Source organism: Strigops habroptila, chromosome 7 (genome assembly GCF_004027225.2).
Source record: "Strigops habroptila isolate Jane chromosome 7, bStrHab1.2.pri, whole genome shotgun sequence".
NCBI lineage: Eukaryota > Metazoa > Chordata > Aves > Psittaciformes > Psittacidae > Strigops > Strigops habroptila.
Window position 1 is genome coordinate 26,148,419 of NC_044283.2, and position 17,889 is coordinate 26,166,307.

Genomic DNA, 17,889 nt, shown 5'->3' on the forward strand with positions numbered 1-17,889 from the left:
TAAGAGGGCTGGAGCACCTCCCGTATGAAGACAGGCTGAGAGAGTTGGGGCTGTTCAGCCTGGAGAAGAGAAGGCTGTGTGGAGGCCTCATAGCAGCCTTCCAGTATCTGAAGGGGGCCTACAAGGATGCTGGGGAGGGACTCTTCCTTAGGGACTGTAGTGGTAGGACAAGGGGTAATAGGTTCAAGTTTAAACAGGGGAAGTTTAGATTAGATATAAGGAAGAAGTTCTTTACAGTGAGGGTTGGTGAAGCACTAGAATGGGTTGCCCAGGGAGGCTGTGGATGCTCCATCCCTGGCGGTGTTCAAGGCCAGGTTGGACAGAGCCTTGGACCACGTGGTTTAGGGCAAGGTGTCCCTGCCCATGGCAGGGGGGTTGGAACTAGATGATCTTAAGGTCCTTTCCAACCCTTACGATTCTATGATTCTATAACCACTGCTTAGCGGCGGTGACACCTGAGGTGGTCTGTACAGCCTCTCAGTTTAACCCGACCTAACGCCGCGCCCGCCCCACTTTGTCACGGCCACCGCGCGGCCAGCCGCGACAGGCGCACGCAGGGCGCGGGGCTATGACCACGTCCGCCGCCGCAGTGGGAGCGCTTCCGGCGCGCGGGGCGGTGCGTTCAGCGGCGCGACCGCTCGGTTCCGTGTTGTGCCGTGCCGTGTGAGTCGCCCTCTTCCCGCGCGTGGGGCGGATCGCTAGGCAACGCCGGGGCGAGAGGACGAGAGGGGCGGCTGCGGAGCCGTGCGCGGCCGTGAGGGGAGCGCGGCCGCGATGCGGCCCGGGGCTGCCCAGCGGCCCTCCGCGCTGTGAGCGGGTCAGCCCAGCCCCGAGCGCCATGGCCCTCGCCGGCAGGACGGCCATGTGGTGGGCCCGTCTGCGGAGCCCCTGCCCGTCCGCCGCCCCGCTCTGCCTGCCTCCCTGGCTGCTCGCGTGGCCGGCGGCCTGCGAGCGTCTGTACAGCTCCCGCGGCAAGGTGAGTCCGCACTTGGGTGCAGCGAGTCCCCGAAGGCGGCCGGCGGTCCCGCCTGTAGAAGGGCTCTTTCCACACAGGCGGTGTCACCTTGGAGATAGGGGCGTTTGCGTCCCGATGGCAGTAGCAGGACTTGCCGCTCCAACCCGAGGCACCCTGCAAGGGACGCGGCAGACAGTGCTGCTTAGTACTGTGTATTAATGCTAGCAAAGAACTCTGGGCTTGCTTTCTATTCCTCTTGTCCCGGGGCTGTGTGCATGGCCTGTGTGAGAGAGATGAGCTCTGTGTATCTGAAATCAGTTTTTCGGTGAAGTGTAACTGATTGCTTTTGGGGGTCTCCTGGTTCCTGAAGCTGAAAGCTTTGAAAAGCAAAAAAAATTATTTTTCTTCGAATTGTCAAATTACTTGGAATGAGCAGGAATAGCAGAAAGGAAACTTTTTTAGCGTTGGATCTTTCTGTGTGTGAACCAAGGAAGTCAGACTGGTTTTCTGCTTTTTAATTTAGCCGAGATAAGTGTTACCTGTAGTTTCCTTTTCCACAAAGTCTGCTTGCTCCTTATGATAAGGTCACTGGTACCTGAGCTGCTGGGTAATGTCAGTGTATTCTTATCATGCTTGTAAAGAATGATGTCCATAATGGGCCTCTGAATACAGTTTTCTTAATCCTTAAGTTTAACAGTTTCACAAACTTGAAACTGTTTTAAATTTTCCAACTCCCTATATTCGTAAGAACATGGTACCTTTCACAACACTTCCCAGCATACTTGCTGATTATTCAGAGCAACAAATGATGTATGTATGTATGAGTAAAGTGAAATCCTAGCATTTTAAACACTGATGATTTAAGGTTTTGTGTCTCTATTCAATCTATGCCTCTTATAGAGCAAAGAGATAATTCTTTTCTAAAGGCCAGGTCATATTGTACATAGAGACTGTAACCATGGTTTATGAAAATAAATTTCTGTTTTTCAGGAAAAATTAGATATGTCGACGTATCCTGTTGAAAACATTAGAAACTTCAGTATTATAGCTCACGTAGATCATGGCAAAAGTACGCTAGCAGACAGATTGTTGGAAATTACAGGTAAGTGTTCTCACTTACACTACCTTTTCTTGACATATAAGATGATGGGTAAGTTTCTGTAGCTTTGATTATTACTAAAATTTCTAGTGTCTTTGCTCTTCTAGTGCCAGGTTGCTAGTGCTTTTGGGCTGCCAGTTGTGTAGTGCTACAGATGTGAGTATGGAGGAAGTGTGTAACTCACTCAAGGAAGTATGTATTTTAAAAAGAAACTGAAAAGGAGTGTACTTTCTTGTTCAAGATGCTATTTCTGTGATTCCTGACCAGTCTTCCATTAGACCAGTACACAGCAAGTTTATGATATTTACTACCAGTGTTTGGAATGGAACTCTGGATAGAGTAGTTTTCAAGTATTATTGAAACAGAGGAAGTTCAGCTGCTTGTTTTTAGGTGAAAGTAATGCTATGTCCTCTTGTGAACAAACTGTAAACAGCTGCCTTTCATGGTGGTGGTGCTCACTGGTACTGAAGCTGCTACTTTGATCTTTTAAGATGCTGTATTGTAAGTTTTAGAAATGTACAGCCCTATGTTGGTTTAGATTTAGTGAGTAGAATAACTGTCAGTAATTAAGTATAAATTCCACGGATTCTCAGCTGCTATATATATTTGCTTTTTCCTTCACTTTATTGGTGAAGATGTAATACTTTCCTCTCTAGAGGTATTTATTTTGTCCTCACTGGAGTGCTTCTTGGACTTCAGTGTTTTTATTCCTTTTAAAATGAAAGCGAGAAACAGAAGTGCTAAGGGATCTTCATAACTGTAAGTGATTCTGAAACTAGGCTTTCCTTGGAAGAGAGAAGCAGAGGTTGCCATTGGGGGTTCTCTAAGGTAAACTGTAAAGCAATTGCTGTATCTCCGAAGAGGAGATTAATTTCAGAGAGTCTTGCTTTTTCTCATTAAAGGGGTGAACAAAACAAAACATGGGAGAGAAGCTTTTGATAAAAGTTACTGTTTATGATTACCTCCTATGTGTCACTATGGGCAGTTTTACATGGTGCCTGTGATAGAATGGAGTTTTGAATTCAGGTCTGTCAAGCTCTATGATAATGCTCTTCTTACACTTGGCAGTGGTTGGAACTGTGAGCCATGCAGCTGTTCTCCAGTGACAGGAGGTGAAGTTGCTTTAAACATCAAAATTATTTAGCACCAAGTGGAACTTCTGCTACTTCTTAATCTGGTGTTTTGTATCCTGCTTATTCAGGAAAGTATTTTATATAACTTTATATGTAAAAAAATATTTCATAAATGTTAAGAGTTGAGGCATAATTTTATTTTTGAAGTTTAGCCTAATCAGATGGACAAGCTTCATCTGCAGCTGCAAGTCCCATGTTCTTCTGGTTAATAGCACTTTCAAGAATTATTTATTTTGAGAGCTTATCTACTAAATGAGGTAAGAAAACTGTTGTGGTGTTGGTTTGTTGTTTTTTTTTTTTTTTAATTTTAGGAACAATTGCTAAAACGGCCCATAATAAGCAAGTGCTGGATAAACTGCAAGTTGAACGTGAAAGAGGAATTACAGTTAAAGCACAATCTGCATCTCTCTTTTACAATCATAAAGGAGTAAACTACCTCTTAAATCTTATTGACACGCCAGTAAGTTAAGTATAAACAGTGTTTAAATCACACAAAACTAAATGTCTTTATATTTAAAAGAGGAGATTTGTAGTTTCTTGTGTTTATCCAATTTCTTTTTTTTCTTTTCTTTTTCTTTTTTTTTTGTAAGAGCTGTGAACATATATACAAATGAAAACATCATAGTATAGAAATCTTTGCAAAAGACTCTAGAAATACTTAAAATTGTAAAAATCTTTTTTTTTCTCCACAGGGCCATGTAGATTTCAGCTACGAAGTATCACGGTCGCTGTCTGCCTGTCAAGGTGTGATACTTGTAGTGGATGCAAATGAGGTGGAGTTCTTAATTCTTGTTTTCTACTTAGAGTTTCAGCAATTTCTTTAAGTAAGCTAGAGAGAAAGTCTATCTCCGTAGAAGTATTATGTTGCAGAAAAAGTGTTGAGAGTTTTAAAAAAAATCTAGAGACAAATACTTGTGTGTTTATAGACATAGCAATAAAAGCAGAAGATTAGTGAAGAATCAGATCTCATTTTACAGAGTATGAAATTTGCAAATGGCAGTCTGGAGATAATGATAATGTTATTATTAAAATGTTATTTTAATAACGTTATCATTTATTAAAGATAACTTCCCTTTGTCTTAGTCCATTTGTGAATAGCTAGTTGTGAACAAAGAATCTGCTCTTTGAGGTACCTCTTATAATCTTGGCTATTCAGAAATAAATAACATACACAAAAATATGTACTAGGTGCATAATGTATGTATAATACTGTGTTCTCTATAAATAATTCCATGCAAGTGGTCACACATACAGCATTATTAGTTTGTCTACTTATATTCAGATTATGTGAAATGATAATTAGGAATGTTGTTTTCTTTCTCAGCAATGTGTATAATCAATAACCTTGACTTATTTTCCATCCCCCAAATGAGGACTGGATAGAAGTATTCTATTGTAGAACCTTGTATTGTATAGTAGGCCTAAAAAAATCCCCTACTACCAAAACTCAGGAAGATTCCATTTTAAACTTTTATAATGCTTATTTTCTAGGGTATTCAGGCTCAGACAGTGGCAAACTTCTATCTTGCTTTTGAAGCACAGCTTGCAATAATTCCTGTCATAAATAAGGTAATAAAGGTTTTAGAGTTTCATATTAAATAGTTGGGTTGTTTAAACGTATAGAAGATTGAAATGTATCTTCAAATAGAACAGCATAATGAAAAATAACTAGAGTGTAGTAAAGAAATCTGTGTATTTACTCTGTTTAATATTTTACAGTAATTGCTGTGAACTAAAGGTTCCTTGATTTGTATATTTGAAATTTACAGTGCTGGATCATATGGAAGATGTTTGTTGTTTTTCAGATTGACTTGAAGCATGCAGACCCTGAAAGAGTTGAAAAACAAATTGAGAAGCTGTTTGATATCCCTATAGATGAATGTGTGAGGGTAAGATCTCATAAAGTTTTATAACATTTATAACATGGCATAACATTTTATAACATTGTATAACTATATCTACTTCATAGCTAATGAAAGACATGTACATGTGGGAAATCAACATTTGTCTGCCTGTTTTTGACATATGTGAATTTCTTCAAAGTTTGTCTCTTGGAAGAGTGGAGAACATACTTCTCTGTTAAAAAAACTAGTATGTCTTGATGAATTACATCAGATAGATTTTACGTTATTTCTCATTGTGGTCTATAAATTGTTTTAATTTGTACCATACCAATAATTGCTATTCAGGAGAGAAAAAATCTGTTACAGAATAATTTATAACCAAAGAAACATTTCATAGTCATAGCATTCTATAGCGTGCTTCAGAGTGTTTTTATGGATAGAAGTATTATCTGTGGTCACCAAAACTGTCTAAGTAAACATAACACTAATAGATACCAAGTATAAGACGCATCTTATAAAATTGTTGTTGGACTTGTTTTAGATATCTGCTAAACAAGGAACAAATGTTGAAAAAGTTCTTAAGAAGATCATTGAGAAGATTCCACCGTAAGTCTTGATTTAATTATGAAACCTTGTGAGGTTAATTAGGAAACCATGAGTTGCATTTATACAGTATTGGCAGTAGTTTTGCAATTTAATATTGATCTGATTTAAAGTCAATACTTCATAAAGAGATGTGGGAGAAATCTTATGTTGGTTTTTGACAAACTTGTTTGCCTTATATGACAAAGTAACCTGCTCAGTTGATTTGGGACCAAAAGTGGATCTTGTCTGTCTGGGTTTCTCCAAGGCTCTTGATAGGGTTTCGCACACTCTCTTCCTAGAGAAAATCATACATTATGGTCTAGAGAAGTGGTCTCTGCAGCGGGTGCATAGTGGCTGCACCCAGAGGGTGGTGGTGAACAGCCTCTTTTCAAATTGGGAACCTATCACTAGTGAGGACCGCCAGGGATTGATACTGGGCCCCAGCGCTGTTTAGTATCTTCATAAATTATCTGGAAAATGGGATCAAGTGTACCCTGACCAAGTTTGCTGATGATAACAGAGTGGGGAAGTGGACACTTTGGGAGAGCCACCCTGCGGGAAGATGTGGATAACAAGAACCTCATGAAGCTCAACAAGGACAAATGTAAGGTCTTGCATCTGATAAAACATAATCCAAGAGTGCAGCACAGGATTACAGTGCAGTACAAGTTACTCACAGGGAGTTTCCAATTGGACACGAGGAAGATTTTTCACAATGAGAGCAATCAGCCAGTGGAATAATCTCCTCAGGGAAGTGGTGGATTCCCCAATACTGGACACTTCTAAGATTCAGCTGGACAGGGGGCTGGGCCATCTTGTCTAGACTGCATTTTCCCAGAAAGATTGGACCAGATGATCCTTGAGGTCCCTTCCAGTCGGGGATTCTGTGAAATTTTTGGGGGGTGGGAGTGCTTGCTCATTAAATGTTGAATGAGAAACACACTATGTAATATATGGGTTTATTTTTTTTTTCTTGTGACAGACCCCAATGTAATACTTCTGATCCTTTGAAAGCTTTAGTATTTGACTCCACCTTTGATCACTATCGAGGTGTCATAGCTAACATTGCACTCTTTGGTGGGGAGATTCAGAAAGGGCATAAGATTGTGTCTGCACACACAAAGAAAAGATACGAAGTTAATGAAGTTGGAATTCTGACTCCATATGAACACCCGACACATAAGCTGTAAGTAAAAATTTTTTAGAGTGGAACAAATAATAAATTGGTCTAAGATATAAAATCCTGCATTTCTGGTTGATTTTTGCTTTGAGTGGCTGGGAGACGTCTGGGATTTTAGTTCTTATTCTTTGGTGGTGGTTTTTTTTTGATTACTTGTAATTTATTGCTCAGTGTCAGTCTTCTTATTTTGGGCATGCTGCGGCAGAAGTTTTTGGGGACTGTTTTTAGGATGCTGCTAGGGGGAGGAAGCCATTCTGTCATCTATAGTACATGGAACATCTGGGCAGCTAGGTTTTCTTAAGACTTAGCATTTGATACTCTTATTCAGCTGTCCAATTTATTTCTAGGAACTACCGTGTTTGAGAGTGGAAGGGAATGGGGCTTCATCTTAGTTATTGCTGCAGCATATTTTGAGGGTGGAAAACTTAAAAATCCATGAATACAACAGCTTCCGGAAACTGGCTTCTCATAGCAGCAGTGGGAAGAAAAACAGGTCCTTAGAATTAGTGGAGAAGTTTTATCAGTTTGGATCTAAGTATGTGTTTATGACTTTATTGGGAGATTCTCAGTGAACCTATGTTACTGTGTCTGGTGGATTGAACCCAGCCAGCAACTAAGCTCCCAGCCAGCCATTTGCTTTCTCCCCCAACCCTAGTAGGATGGGGAAGAGAGTTGTAAGAGGAGGAAAAGTGAGGAGGGACTCATGGGTTGAGATAAAGACAGTTTAATAAGTGAATGAAAGAGAAAAAAAATAAAAACAAGTGATGCAAAGGCAATCAGTAACTCACCACCTCCCACAAGCAGGCTGATACCCTGCTAATCTGCCAGTAATGGCTACCTTGGAAAGACTGCACTGATGTTATATGGCTTAGAATATTTCTTTGGTCAGTTTGAGTTTGCTGTCCTGGCTGCGTCACGTCTGTCTTTTGCCCACCCCCAGCCTATTTGCTGTGAGGGGCAGAGTGAGAAACAGAGAACACCTTCATGCTGTGCAAACACTACTCAGCAATAGGTAAAACATTGGTATATTATCAACACCATTTTAGTCACAAATCGAAAACATAGCATCATACTGTGCTGCTATGAAGAAAGTTAACTCCATCCTATCCAAAACCAGTACTGTTTTTTATCTACCATGGATTCCTCTCCTAACAGCATTACGTGCTGATGGAAGGCATTTGTCTCTTGTTTCTCCCTCGTAGTATACAAAACTTGCTGTGATGGCACCTGAGAATTCTTCTGGCTTCTGTGTCCTAGATCCTTGAGAAGCTCCTTCTAGCTCCAGCTTTTAAACTGGGAGTAACACAGAATTCAAAATCTAGAACTACAAATGTACTATTTAAATGTAACAGAAATAGAGTTACTTGAAAAAGTTCACAACTCAGAGGAGAAATAGCTTAACTTTGGCTTCTGGACTGTGTATGGGCTTTTACGGGGGTGATTTATTTGAATTTCTGGCTGGGCTAAGTCAAGTAGGAAAAATAGTGGAAATACTAATAATGCCAAGAACCATGTCCATATAACACCAATTTTATTTAGATATGCTGGACAGGTGGGCTACGTGATTGCTGGAATGAAAGAAGTAACAGAAGCCCAAATAGGAGACACACTGTTTTTGTATAAACAACCAGTGGAGCCTTTGCCTGGCTTTAAGTCAGCGAAACCAATGGTTTTTGCAGGTGAGGAGTAAACTGATATAAAGTGGAATTACTTTTTTCCAGTAACAAAAGTAAGAGAGCCATTAGAGCTTTTAAAAGAATATATGTGAATATTTAGAGTTGTGAGGAATAGAATTTTAGCTAAGAAATTTAATAGAAATATAGCTAATGTTAAGCTACAGAGGCATGTCATAGCTTTAGGTAAGTTTCCCTGTGACTTAACAGGATCAATAATAGTTGCAGACTGGTTTTATATGAATACAAGACTAACATGTATTTTTAGTCATGATTATTGCTGCTAATACCAGTAAACTCTTGATAGCTTGTTGAGACTTAAAAAAAAAAAAAAAAAAAAAAAAAAAGTCAATTTTGGGGAATTCTTCGTCTTGATAATCAGGTTTCCATAATAATTGTGATTTTATCTTTTGCTTTTAAAATTCAGCAGCCATTTAATTTTTGCTAAACACAGTAAACTGCCAAAGCTAATACTCAGAATGATTCTGTAAAATATTTGACTTTTTAAGCTTAAATAGTTCTGAAGAACTGTTGCCACCAGCTTCAGTAACTACTACAAATGCTACACAGGGTAGCTTTAGAAAGAAACAAATTCTATAGAACACTTTCTGGACTTCTGAAGGAATAAGTAAAACTCACTTGAACTGTCTCATGGAGAATGGGTGGCTTGTCAGTGAATGTAGAAAAGGGTAATCCTGTAAATAATTTTTTGGTGTACATGTGTGATGCTGCTTGGTGTAATCTGCTTTTTCTGAACACGTGGTGATGTGATACAGTAGAAAACCTATTTCAGGCAGTAATTACACAAGCAGATGTTTTTATTGATTTAAGAAAAAATATAGAAACATTTGCAATTTGAAATGGCACTTTTTTTTTTTTTCCCATTCACTCTTAACTTTGAAGGAACATCTTGGTGAAATCAGTCTGCTTACTGATTTATGCTTAAACTTTATGTTTACACTGCATCCCTGCAAAACAACGGTTAATTGTGCATCTTTCACAACTGTGAAGGATTAGATGAATACAGTGTCCCTACCATTATGGTTTGAATGTTAATTGCGAGGTAATCTAAAACTTTATTGCATTTTAACTAATTAAAAAAAAATCCTTATTTTTTTTTTCACATTTAAAAACAGTTGGAACAGAAAGTAAGCTATTTCTGATTTTATTACTGTGTTCACTGTAAGATGCATATTTGAAAGGTGAGTACACACTAGATAAAGCTCTGTCACATCACTTCTATCTGATGTGTTTTGACAGGAATGTATCCTGTAGATCAAACAGAATATAATAATCTCAAAAGTGCTTTGGAAAGGCTGACATTGAATGACTCCAGTGTAACTATTCATCGTGACAGTAGCCTTGCCTTAGGAGCTGGATGGAGGTGAGGCTTTTATACTGCTTTCATGTTTGGACCTGTTCTTGAAGTGAGAATGGAGGTTTAAATCAACTGAAGGTAGAATTAAAATGAATTAAAGAATAGGAGCTTTAATTCAATTTCGTTATAGGTAAAGATCAAAAGCATTTTATTTTCTTGCATTCTGTGTTTGTGCAGAGTGTGAAATTTGTTGTGTTTTGATAGTTTTTGTTTTCCAAGACTCATACAACTGAATGGTGGGATCATTTGGAGGTTGTTTGCTGTGCCTGATACTGCCAGACTAGCAATGTAAACATGCTGGAGGGTAAAAAAACCGCACAAGCAAAACAAACCACTGTGACATTCCAGAGGATATACAAATACTTTTACCAATAGGCTATTTTCTTCCAGGTTGGGTTTCCTTGGTCTTTTACATATGGAAGTCTTTAATCAACGTTTGGAGCAAGAGTATAACATGTCTGTTATTTTGACTGCACCTACAGTTCCATATAAAGCTATTCTTTCCTCAGCAAAGTTGATAAAGGTATGCTAAATTTATTATAGCTTTGTGTAAATAGCAGCTTAAAAGCCTCCTGTAATAAACATCTACACCTTTTTTTTTTTCTTTTTTTTTTTTTCCTCCTAAATGTAGGTTAGTACTTCATTTTATGGTAAACATTAGAAACACCAGTACTTAACTTAAAAGGGTTTTTTTTAATGGAAATGGATGATTTTTATTTTTTTCTTTTTTTTTTAAAGAATGTTAACTTTCCTTCCTCCTTCCACTACAGGCGTTCTCTTTTTATGTCTTACACCTGCCCTTGAAAATGGGAATATAGGACACATTTCTTGCATTCTTTCAAGTGTATACTGACTGGGCTGAGGTTAAAGCAGGTGAAATAACCTTTAAGGCTTTACCTGTCAGAAAACAATGTTTTTAGGAATAGCTTATAAGGCACTGTAGACTGGCAGGGGCTGGTGAAAACAAGTGAATCTGATTACAGCAAACAGGCATGTGCAAACTTCACTGAACTGGGTACAAATAAAATTACTGTGTTTGAGAGAGACAGATAATGGCTTGTGAGCACTGGCTGACAGAGGAGGCTGGAAATAAGACTGGCTCATTATCCAATATGTGCCTTTAAACTCTGCATAAAATCTGTAAATTACTAACAACACGTCATATATGAGAGGTTGCTGTACTTGCAAGTTGTAATGCATAGACCTTTTTTTTTCTCAGGTTATTTTGATTTCTTGCTTAGGCAGTGTAGCAGCTATGAATGAAGTAGTTGACACCTTTGGTGCATAAGTGATTCTGGATTGCTGATGTGGGATTATTTTCAGATGGTACTGAAAGTGGGTCCTTGTCAGTGGAAGCAATATAATAACTTGCTTTGGTGGGGAGGTTGTATGTACATGGTAAGAAACATGACCTTTTCATTCTTACTTTGGAAGAATTAACTCCAGCCCATATTGGGATGATAGACTGGAAAGAATAGGTCATGAAAGCACTCGCACAGTAATAAAACACTTAATTTTTAAGTGCACTGTAAGGGAGCCTGAACGCAAAGTTCTGCTTGGAGAAGAATGTTTCCTTCACCAAACTCCAGAATACTTAGAGCATGTCTTTTGTTGAACCTGTGTTTTACACCTTACAGAACCCCGATGGAGTAAGAAGGAAGATCGTTGCTTTACAGGCAAGAGAGAGCTGGAAAGATGGACAGAAAGGCTTTTTTTATTTCTATGGATAATCCTAGGTTGTAGTCCTAGTTCTAAGCACTTCTTCTGTTTAAAATTCACTGGATAAAATGCACTAAAAAAAAAAATCCCAAAATGAAAAGTCATTCCTGTAATATTTCTGTATAATATTTAATGATACGTTGATCAAGGATTTCTATATGTGGTGTAGAAATCTCTTTTAAAATTATGCTTGGTATAAGTTTGGGTTACGTAATCCACACAAGTCTTTCCAAGCAAGTGAAATATTTTTTTAGCATTTTTTCTATTTATCTCCTTTGCTACTCAGTCTACTTATTTGTAAAATTACAGTACGTTTTTTTTGTTTGTTTTCAGGAGTATGGTAAAGCAGAGATTACTATTATCAACCCCGCTCAGTTTCCTGATAAAATTTCAGTATCACAATATTTGGAGCCAACTGTTCTTGGTACTATTGTAACACCTCAGGAATACATTGGGAAAATAATTGTTTTGTGTCAGGTTGGTATATAGTTTCAGTTTTGTCATTTGCATTTTATGTTCTTCATATCATACTTAAAGTGAAGACACTAGATAGTAAAATGCTGGATACTAGTACTTAAAGAGTATCTTCAATGGAAATTATTAAATGCTTTTGAAAGATCTGTTAAAAAGAATTCCTAAGATAACCTTAAGAACACCTTCCTGGCAGGAAAGAAGATGAGCCTGCAAGATGAGCCTGTGTAATACTCCAGTGTGTGTGAAAATCTAATTTCAGTGAGATTTTATGGACAAGTAATTATACATTTAAAAGGCAGCAGTAAACAGAAGCTGTTAATATTTTCAGAAATTCAGCTTTTGGAGAGGATAGACTTGTGTCATATGTCCAGTTAAGCTACAACCACTTCATTTACTATGGTGCTGTAATTTGTTCTGGGACTTTAGTGAACTACCAGTAAGAAAGTTACTTCTGGGCTTGAAGTACTGGAGTTCTCTTGTGTAACTGGATAGTTGTTTATTTTAATTTACTTTGTATTTATTTGTAGCAAATTTTGGTCAAGGGGAACTGAAACGATTTTTATTTGTCTAGGATCGTAGGGCAGTCCAGAAGGATATGTTGTACATTGATGAACACAGGGTTATGCTAAAATACCTCTTTCCACTGAATGAAATTGTGTTGGATTTTTATGATGCTCTTAAGTCTCTGTCTTCTGGTTATGCAAGGTAACTACCTTCCTCTGTTCCCCCCTCCCCTTCACCCCCCACCCTGCATCCTGAGGGAGGGAATGAGAAAAGATCTGAGAAGAATATATGGTGCTGCACATCTAGTCTTGCTTCACCTTTAACGGATTAGATTCACTGTGAAAATGTATGGAAGTAAGTCTGAGGAACACTCGAAGTGCATCACTACCCAATAATAATTTTCTTTGGTGATTCATGTATTTTTCAAGCATGCCCTCTAGAGTGGCACTCACTCACCCACATGAGTAAGATCTGGATGGTTCTTTCTTGTCTTGAAGTGACAATGAGCATTTTCTATCAAAGGAATCACTGAAACTGTACTTCTGACTGTATTCATTGTCTCTTGGTGGAAAAGAATACTGATTCTTTAAAGCCAGTAAAAACAACCAACTATATTTAAAACAAACAACACTTACTTTACTTACATGCTTTATTATGGGAATAAAGTAAATCATCTGTATTTTGAGACAGAATGTTCTGTGGTGGGTGGATTCTGGAAATTCAGAGGCTAGAACAATGCTCAGCTGTTTGTGAAGGGCCTTTGTGAGTTTAGTGGAAGGAAAATGTTGCATGGCATTATGCCTTCATGGCTTTATGCCACAGGAGGCTCTTACAAACCTGGTGTGTAGACATGTGGTTAGTAAGATACATTTTGACAGGAACTTGTATACCTAATTACATGATTCATTTTATAAGAATAAAACTGTATTTTATTGAAAGACTGAATTTAGTTTGTGAATAAATGAGAGGTAAGATGTGGTTTGCCTAAGTCTAGATATCTATTTGCAGTAGAAGCATAAGCAAAACTGGAGAGTCAAGGACAGGTAGAAGAAATGGGGGGATGAAGATCTTGAATTTTTTCTCAGGATCTAGCTGTCCGACCAAGTGAAAACCAACCTGTTTACCAAGAAGCTATCTCATGGGTAGAATTGTGCTGCGTTTCCTTTGATTTGGGTGTGACAATGTTGCATTGTGTTACTTCTTGATTTTTATTTCCTAATTGACTCCCTAATTTTGTTATTGTATTTAATGCTCTCAATAATCATACTTCTGTTATATTTACACAACTATGGTTTATTAAGCCTATTAAGATAAAAGTACTTTCAAATACTCTCAAAGGATTTTCTTTTTTCCCTCTGTTCTGGTATTCCAGATCTGACCAAATTAGTGGTACTGGTATTCTCCACATTTATACTTCCATACAAGATGCAGATATATAAGATACATACACATCTTGTACATTTTAAGAATTTTTCCAAACTGATACACAGACAGCAAGGCCCATACCTACCAAAGGACAAATACGGTTTGGAAATTAAGAGAAAAACTTAGTTGTCAGAGAGAATGATAATTGGGGTCGTATAAATAGTCTCTGAAGTGAGAGGATGAAAAGAAAACAATCCAGGGTGTTAGTGTTTGATTCCTGTGACATGAAGGATATATACTGTTCAAAAGCTGTGTTGAAGAGTTTCCAGCTGATAGAGAGTAAGTGTTTGAATATACTCTTTTAAGTGATTGCATTAAGCATGCAGAATTTTAAATTCACTTACCTTGCTCACTAGGCTGGAAGACCGGATGATGTCTTCTGTTGCATTGGAGATGAGATTTATCTGCAGTAAATTTCTAGTCCAGTCTTGCATAAAGGAGACATACCGAGGGACTATTAAAAACTGTGCTTCTATTTTATTAAAAAGTTCAAGTGTTTTATTAAGAAATGTGTCTTTAATTTAAAATTCATGGAACAAAGAGTGCAGAATATGATTTTTACAAAATCATCACTAACTTTTAAACTGCTTTAATTTAGTTTTGATTATGAAGATGCAGGATACCAGGCAGCAGACCTTATCAAAATGGATATTCTTCTAAATGGAAATCCAGTTGAAGAACTGGCAACTGTCGTACACAAGTAGGTTGACTGGATTCTCCATTCCAAATAAATAAGACTTCCAATTAATACACAATGTTTTCATTGCATGTTAATAGAACTCAATGATCTTAAGGGTATTCCAGCCTAAATGATTCTAAATGACTGACTCTCTGTATATGTATTACTAATAGATGACAAATACGTATGAAAACAGCAGTGAGGATTTTGCCACATCGCCACTTTTGGAAATGATCTGAAAAAGAGGGGCATTTTATAATAGAAAAATAAGGGAATACGTACTATAATTAAAAAAAAAAAATCTACTCCCCTTTCTCAATTTGAGCACTAAACATAATATTTTTGTGGTAATGTAGGTATTAATGGTTTGTGTAATTTATGTGTAATCAGGGTGCTCATTGTAAGTATTTTAAATTTATTTGAAGACCTTCTGTTAATACAGTCTTATCACCTCTTTGTATGACACGGGTGATATACAGTGACCATTCATTAGATGTAAAATTATGATCTCGTCAGCTTTATCTTTTGAGTTAAAAAGAGGAAAACCTCTACTAAAATCCTTTTATCAGTTTGATCCGTGGATATATTTTGGGGGTTGTATGACTTTCTGAAAACACTGATGACTTTCTTTTTCAGTGATAAGGCATATGCTACTGGTAAGCTCTTGTGTGAACGTTTAAAAGATGCTATACCTAGACAGTTGTTTGAAATAGCCATCCAGGCTGCTATTGGCAAGAAGATCATTGCAAGAGAAACGTAAGTGAAGCCCTTCTGTTTCCCTCCCCGCCTCTGTTTTTTTTTTTTTTTTCCCCCCTTATTTTAAGATAACCTAAAATAGGGACTTTAAATGTTTTTCCTAAATAGTTTTATACGTTAAAGTACTTTGATTTTACTGTAAACTCCTATTTTTCTTGTATATGCTACCGGGACCTCTTGGGGATAGGGGAAAGGCAGTTAAGCTGTGGCTGTGCCTAAGGGCTTTGTATAAATTTAAGTGGAAAAAAAAAAAGTATTTTAAATTGCCTGTGGTCTGCATTGCAGTTAGTGGATAGAGTATAACTGGCAACACCCATGTGTCCACTTCCTCTTTGGCAGTGGAAAAAAAGTTTCTTTCTACTGAAAAAATCCCCAGCTAGTTCTGGAATAGTTTAAACTTTGGGAGAGTCAGCAAAAAAAAGAACTGAACTGTGCTGTTCCAAAGGAAATACTTTGCAAGCTGAACACAAGTATTTCTTAGCAGCAGTCCTTTTAAAGCAAACTGTTTCCTTGATGTTGTGTTTATTGTCACATTTTTGCTGTTGCTCTTTAAACAGGATTTGAATTGTGGTAGAGATCCAAGCAGGGGTGCTGTAAGAATTTCTGTGTACGTATCTCTAAATACGTAACACGTACTGTGAATCATAGCAGAAATCCTGGATGAAAAGGCAAGGCTGTAATTTTTATGTACATATTATACACCCTAAGGAATATTTCCAGAATTGAGAAATATGAAGTCAGTCGTCTGCTTAGAACTTCATCTTCTGTACACAAAATATCATAATTCCAATTCATCTCACAAAACTTGCGGAAAAGCAACACTTAGAATTTTGACAACTCAATGTTTAGCTTCATATACAGATATTCTAATGTGTTAATGTATTTATGTTGTTTTACAGGCTGAAAGCTTACAGAAAAAATGTTGTGGCAAAATGTGTAAGTAAAGTATTTCTTCTTTTTTTTTTTTTTTTTTGTTATGTTTCTGATGTTTACAAACCTAAGAGTCCTGCTAATGTGATAGGCCTCTCTTCTAGAAACCCAGCAAAGACACATTCTGCTTGTGTCACTGGGATATTAAGAGATGCTTTTTTTTTTTTATTTTAAAATTCAGCTCATGTAACCTGTAGTTGCAGCTTGCAGTAAGACTGGATCAGAGTAATGGCTTTTGCAAAATTACACACTTAGAGTGAACTCAGCAGTGTGTGTTCACACCTGTCTTTTCACCATTTCCTAATAGTTGTAGACATAGTAAATGTGTTTGTGTGTACACACACACGTGTAACTTCACACATTTCCTAAACTGTTTTTCTGCAGGTGATTAAAGAAACTATAAAAGTGCTTCTTTAGAAACTTGATTGTGATTATACTTCTACTTGGCTTTTCAGTAGTATATCATGAGAAGGTCTTAAATATGCAATAGCCGACTGCCAACAAGACTTGAAAAAATGTAGGAAAATCGTGATGTTTCTTACTTAGCTTGTGTTTAGCTCTCTGAAGCAAAAGTTAGAAAAAAAATAAAGTGTCCCCTTCTCACAGCTATTACAGAATTCTTCTGCTAGGCACATACATGGGATGGTGTTTGTTCAACACTGTATAAGGGTTCAGTTAATTTATCCAGACGTAAGCACCTAGGGCTAGTCAGGATGCCCCAGTGAATCTCAGCTGGCAACCTGCTGCTGTTCAGAGAGGGTCTGGATATCCTATAGGTTGTGTCTAATGTCAGCCAGGGTTATGTGAAAGCATGCATTGAGGTAACTGAATTCAACCTTCAGCTGTACAAATGAACACGCTTACTTGCTCCTTTGTTCTTTTTAACTAGTGGCCTGTTGAAGTAACTATTTGGAGTCTAAAATAATCTTCTGTCATAATATAACTAGATTTTCTGGCCATTTTTAAGCCCTTGAGTTTAACATTTCTGAAATATACTGTAGTTGCATTTAAGCTCGCTACAATATTTTCCTTTTCATAGTATGGTGGAGACATTACAAGAAGAATGAAGCTTTTAAAGAGGCAGGCAGAAGGGAAGAAGTTGATGAGAAAAATTGGTAACGTAGAAGTACCGAGAGATGCCTTCATACGTGTTCTAAAGAGAGAACCTGAGAAGTAGGGATCGGTGACATGCAGCTGATTCTTCTCTCTACTTTTTGTAGACAGTAGTATAATGAGCTAATGTATCGCTGTGAGAGGGAACATATTTGACTTTAAATAGTGTAAATTAAGTATATGGGGGAACATAAATTGAAAGGACTATATACTTAAAATGTACAGATATTTGTAGATTATTATGAAATTAAAGTAATTTGACTTGACTGGATTGAAGTTTTCGTCACACTTCATATTTTTTTAACATGCAATTTTAATATAACTATGTTTTATTTTTGCATTGCAAGTCTGTATGAGAGAACAGGAATATGTGGCAAAAAGTTTATAAAAATAATTGAAAGGTATGTATAGACAAACAATGCTGCTTTTTTCTTTAATTATT

The 17,889-nt window shown here is 37.5% G+C and overlaps 1 protein-coding gene across 7 annotated transcripts; it reads left to right on the forward strand.

The window, feature by feature from the left end:
• Window positions 1–586: 586 nt before the first annotated feature.
• Window positions 587–17,723, forward strand: GUF1 (GUF1 homolog, GTPase). Of its 7 annotated transcripts, none has more exons than XR_004389932.1 (18): window positions 587–976; window positions 1,946–2,057; window positions 3,499–3,647; window positions 3,880–3,960; window positions 4,679–4,756; window positions 4,993–5,076; window positions 5,573–5,637; window positions 6,599–6,802; window positions 8,336–8,475; window positions 9,730–9,853; window positions 10,238–10,370; window positions 11,900–12,043; window positions 12,612–12,745; window positions 14,568–14,669; window positions 15,285–15,404; window positions 15,962–16,072; window positions 16,304–16,340; window positions 17,374–17,723. XR_004389932.1 is itself a non-coding variant. In XM_030491866.1 (17 exons), the coding sequence occupies exons 1-17, from the start codon at window positions 839–841 to the stop codon at window positions 17,509–17,511; spliced, it is 1,983 nt and encodes a 660-aa protein (XP_030347726.1). In that variant the 5' UTR covers window positions 587–838; the 3' UTR covers window positions 17,512–17,723. The 7 variants fall into 7 exon arrangements, 3 of the variants coding, with proteins under 3 accessions (XP_030347726.1, XP_030347728.1, XP_030347727.1); XR_003992205.1 differs by having other exon boundaries at window positions 15,962–16,011; XR_003992204.1 differs by having other exon boundaries at window positions 15,962–16,340.
• The last annotated feature ends 166 nt before the right edge of the window (window positions 17,724–17,889 follow it).

Bases quoted from the DNA above. Each gene is read 5' to 3' on its own strand.
- GUF1 (XM_030491866.1), top strand. From the start codon at position 839: ATGGCCCTCGCCGGCAGGACGGCCATGTGGTGGGCCCGTCTGCGGAGC. The intron at 977-1,945 runs GTGAGTCCGCAC...TCTGTTTTTCAG, and splicing joins TGTACAGCTCCCGCGGCAAG to GAAAAATTAGATATGTCGAC. The intron at 3,648-3,879 runs GTAAGTTAAGTA...TTTTCTCCACAG, and splicing joins TAAATCTTATTGACACGCCA to GGCCATGTAGATTTCAGCTA.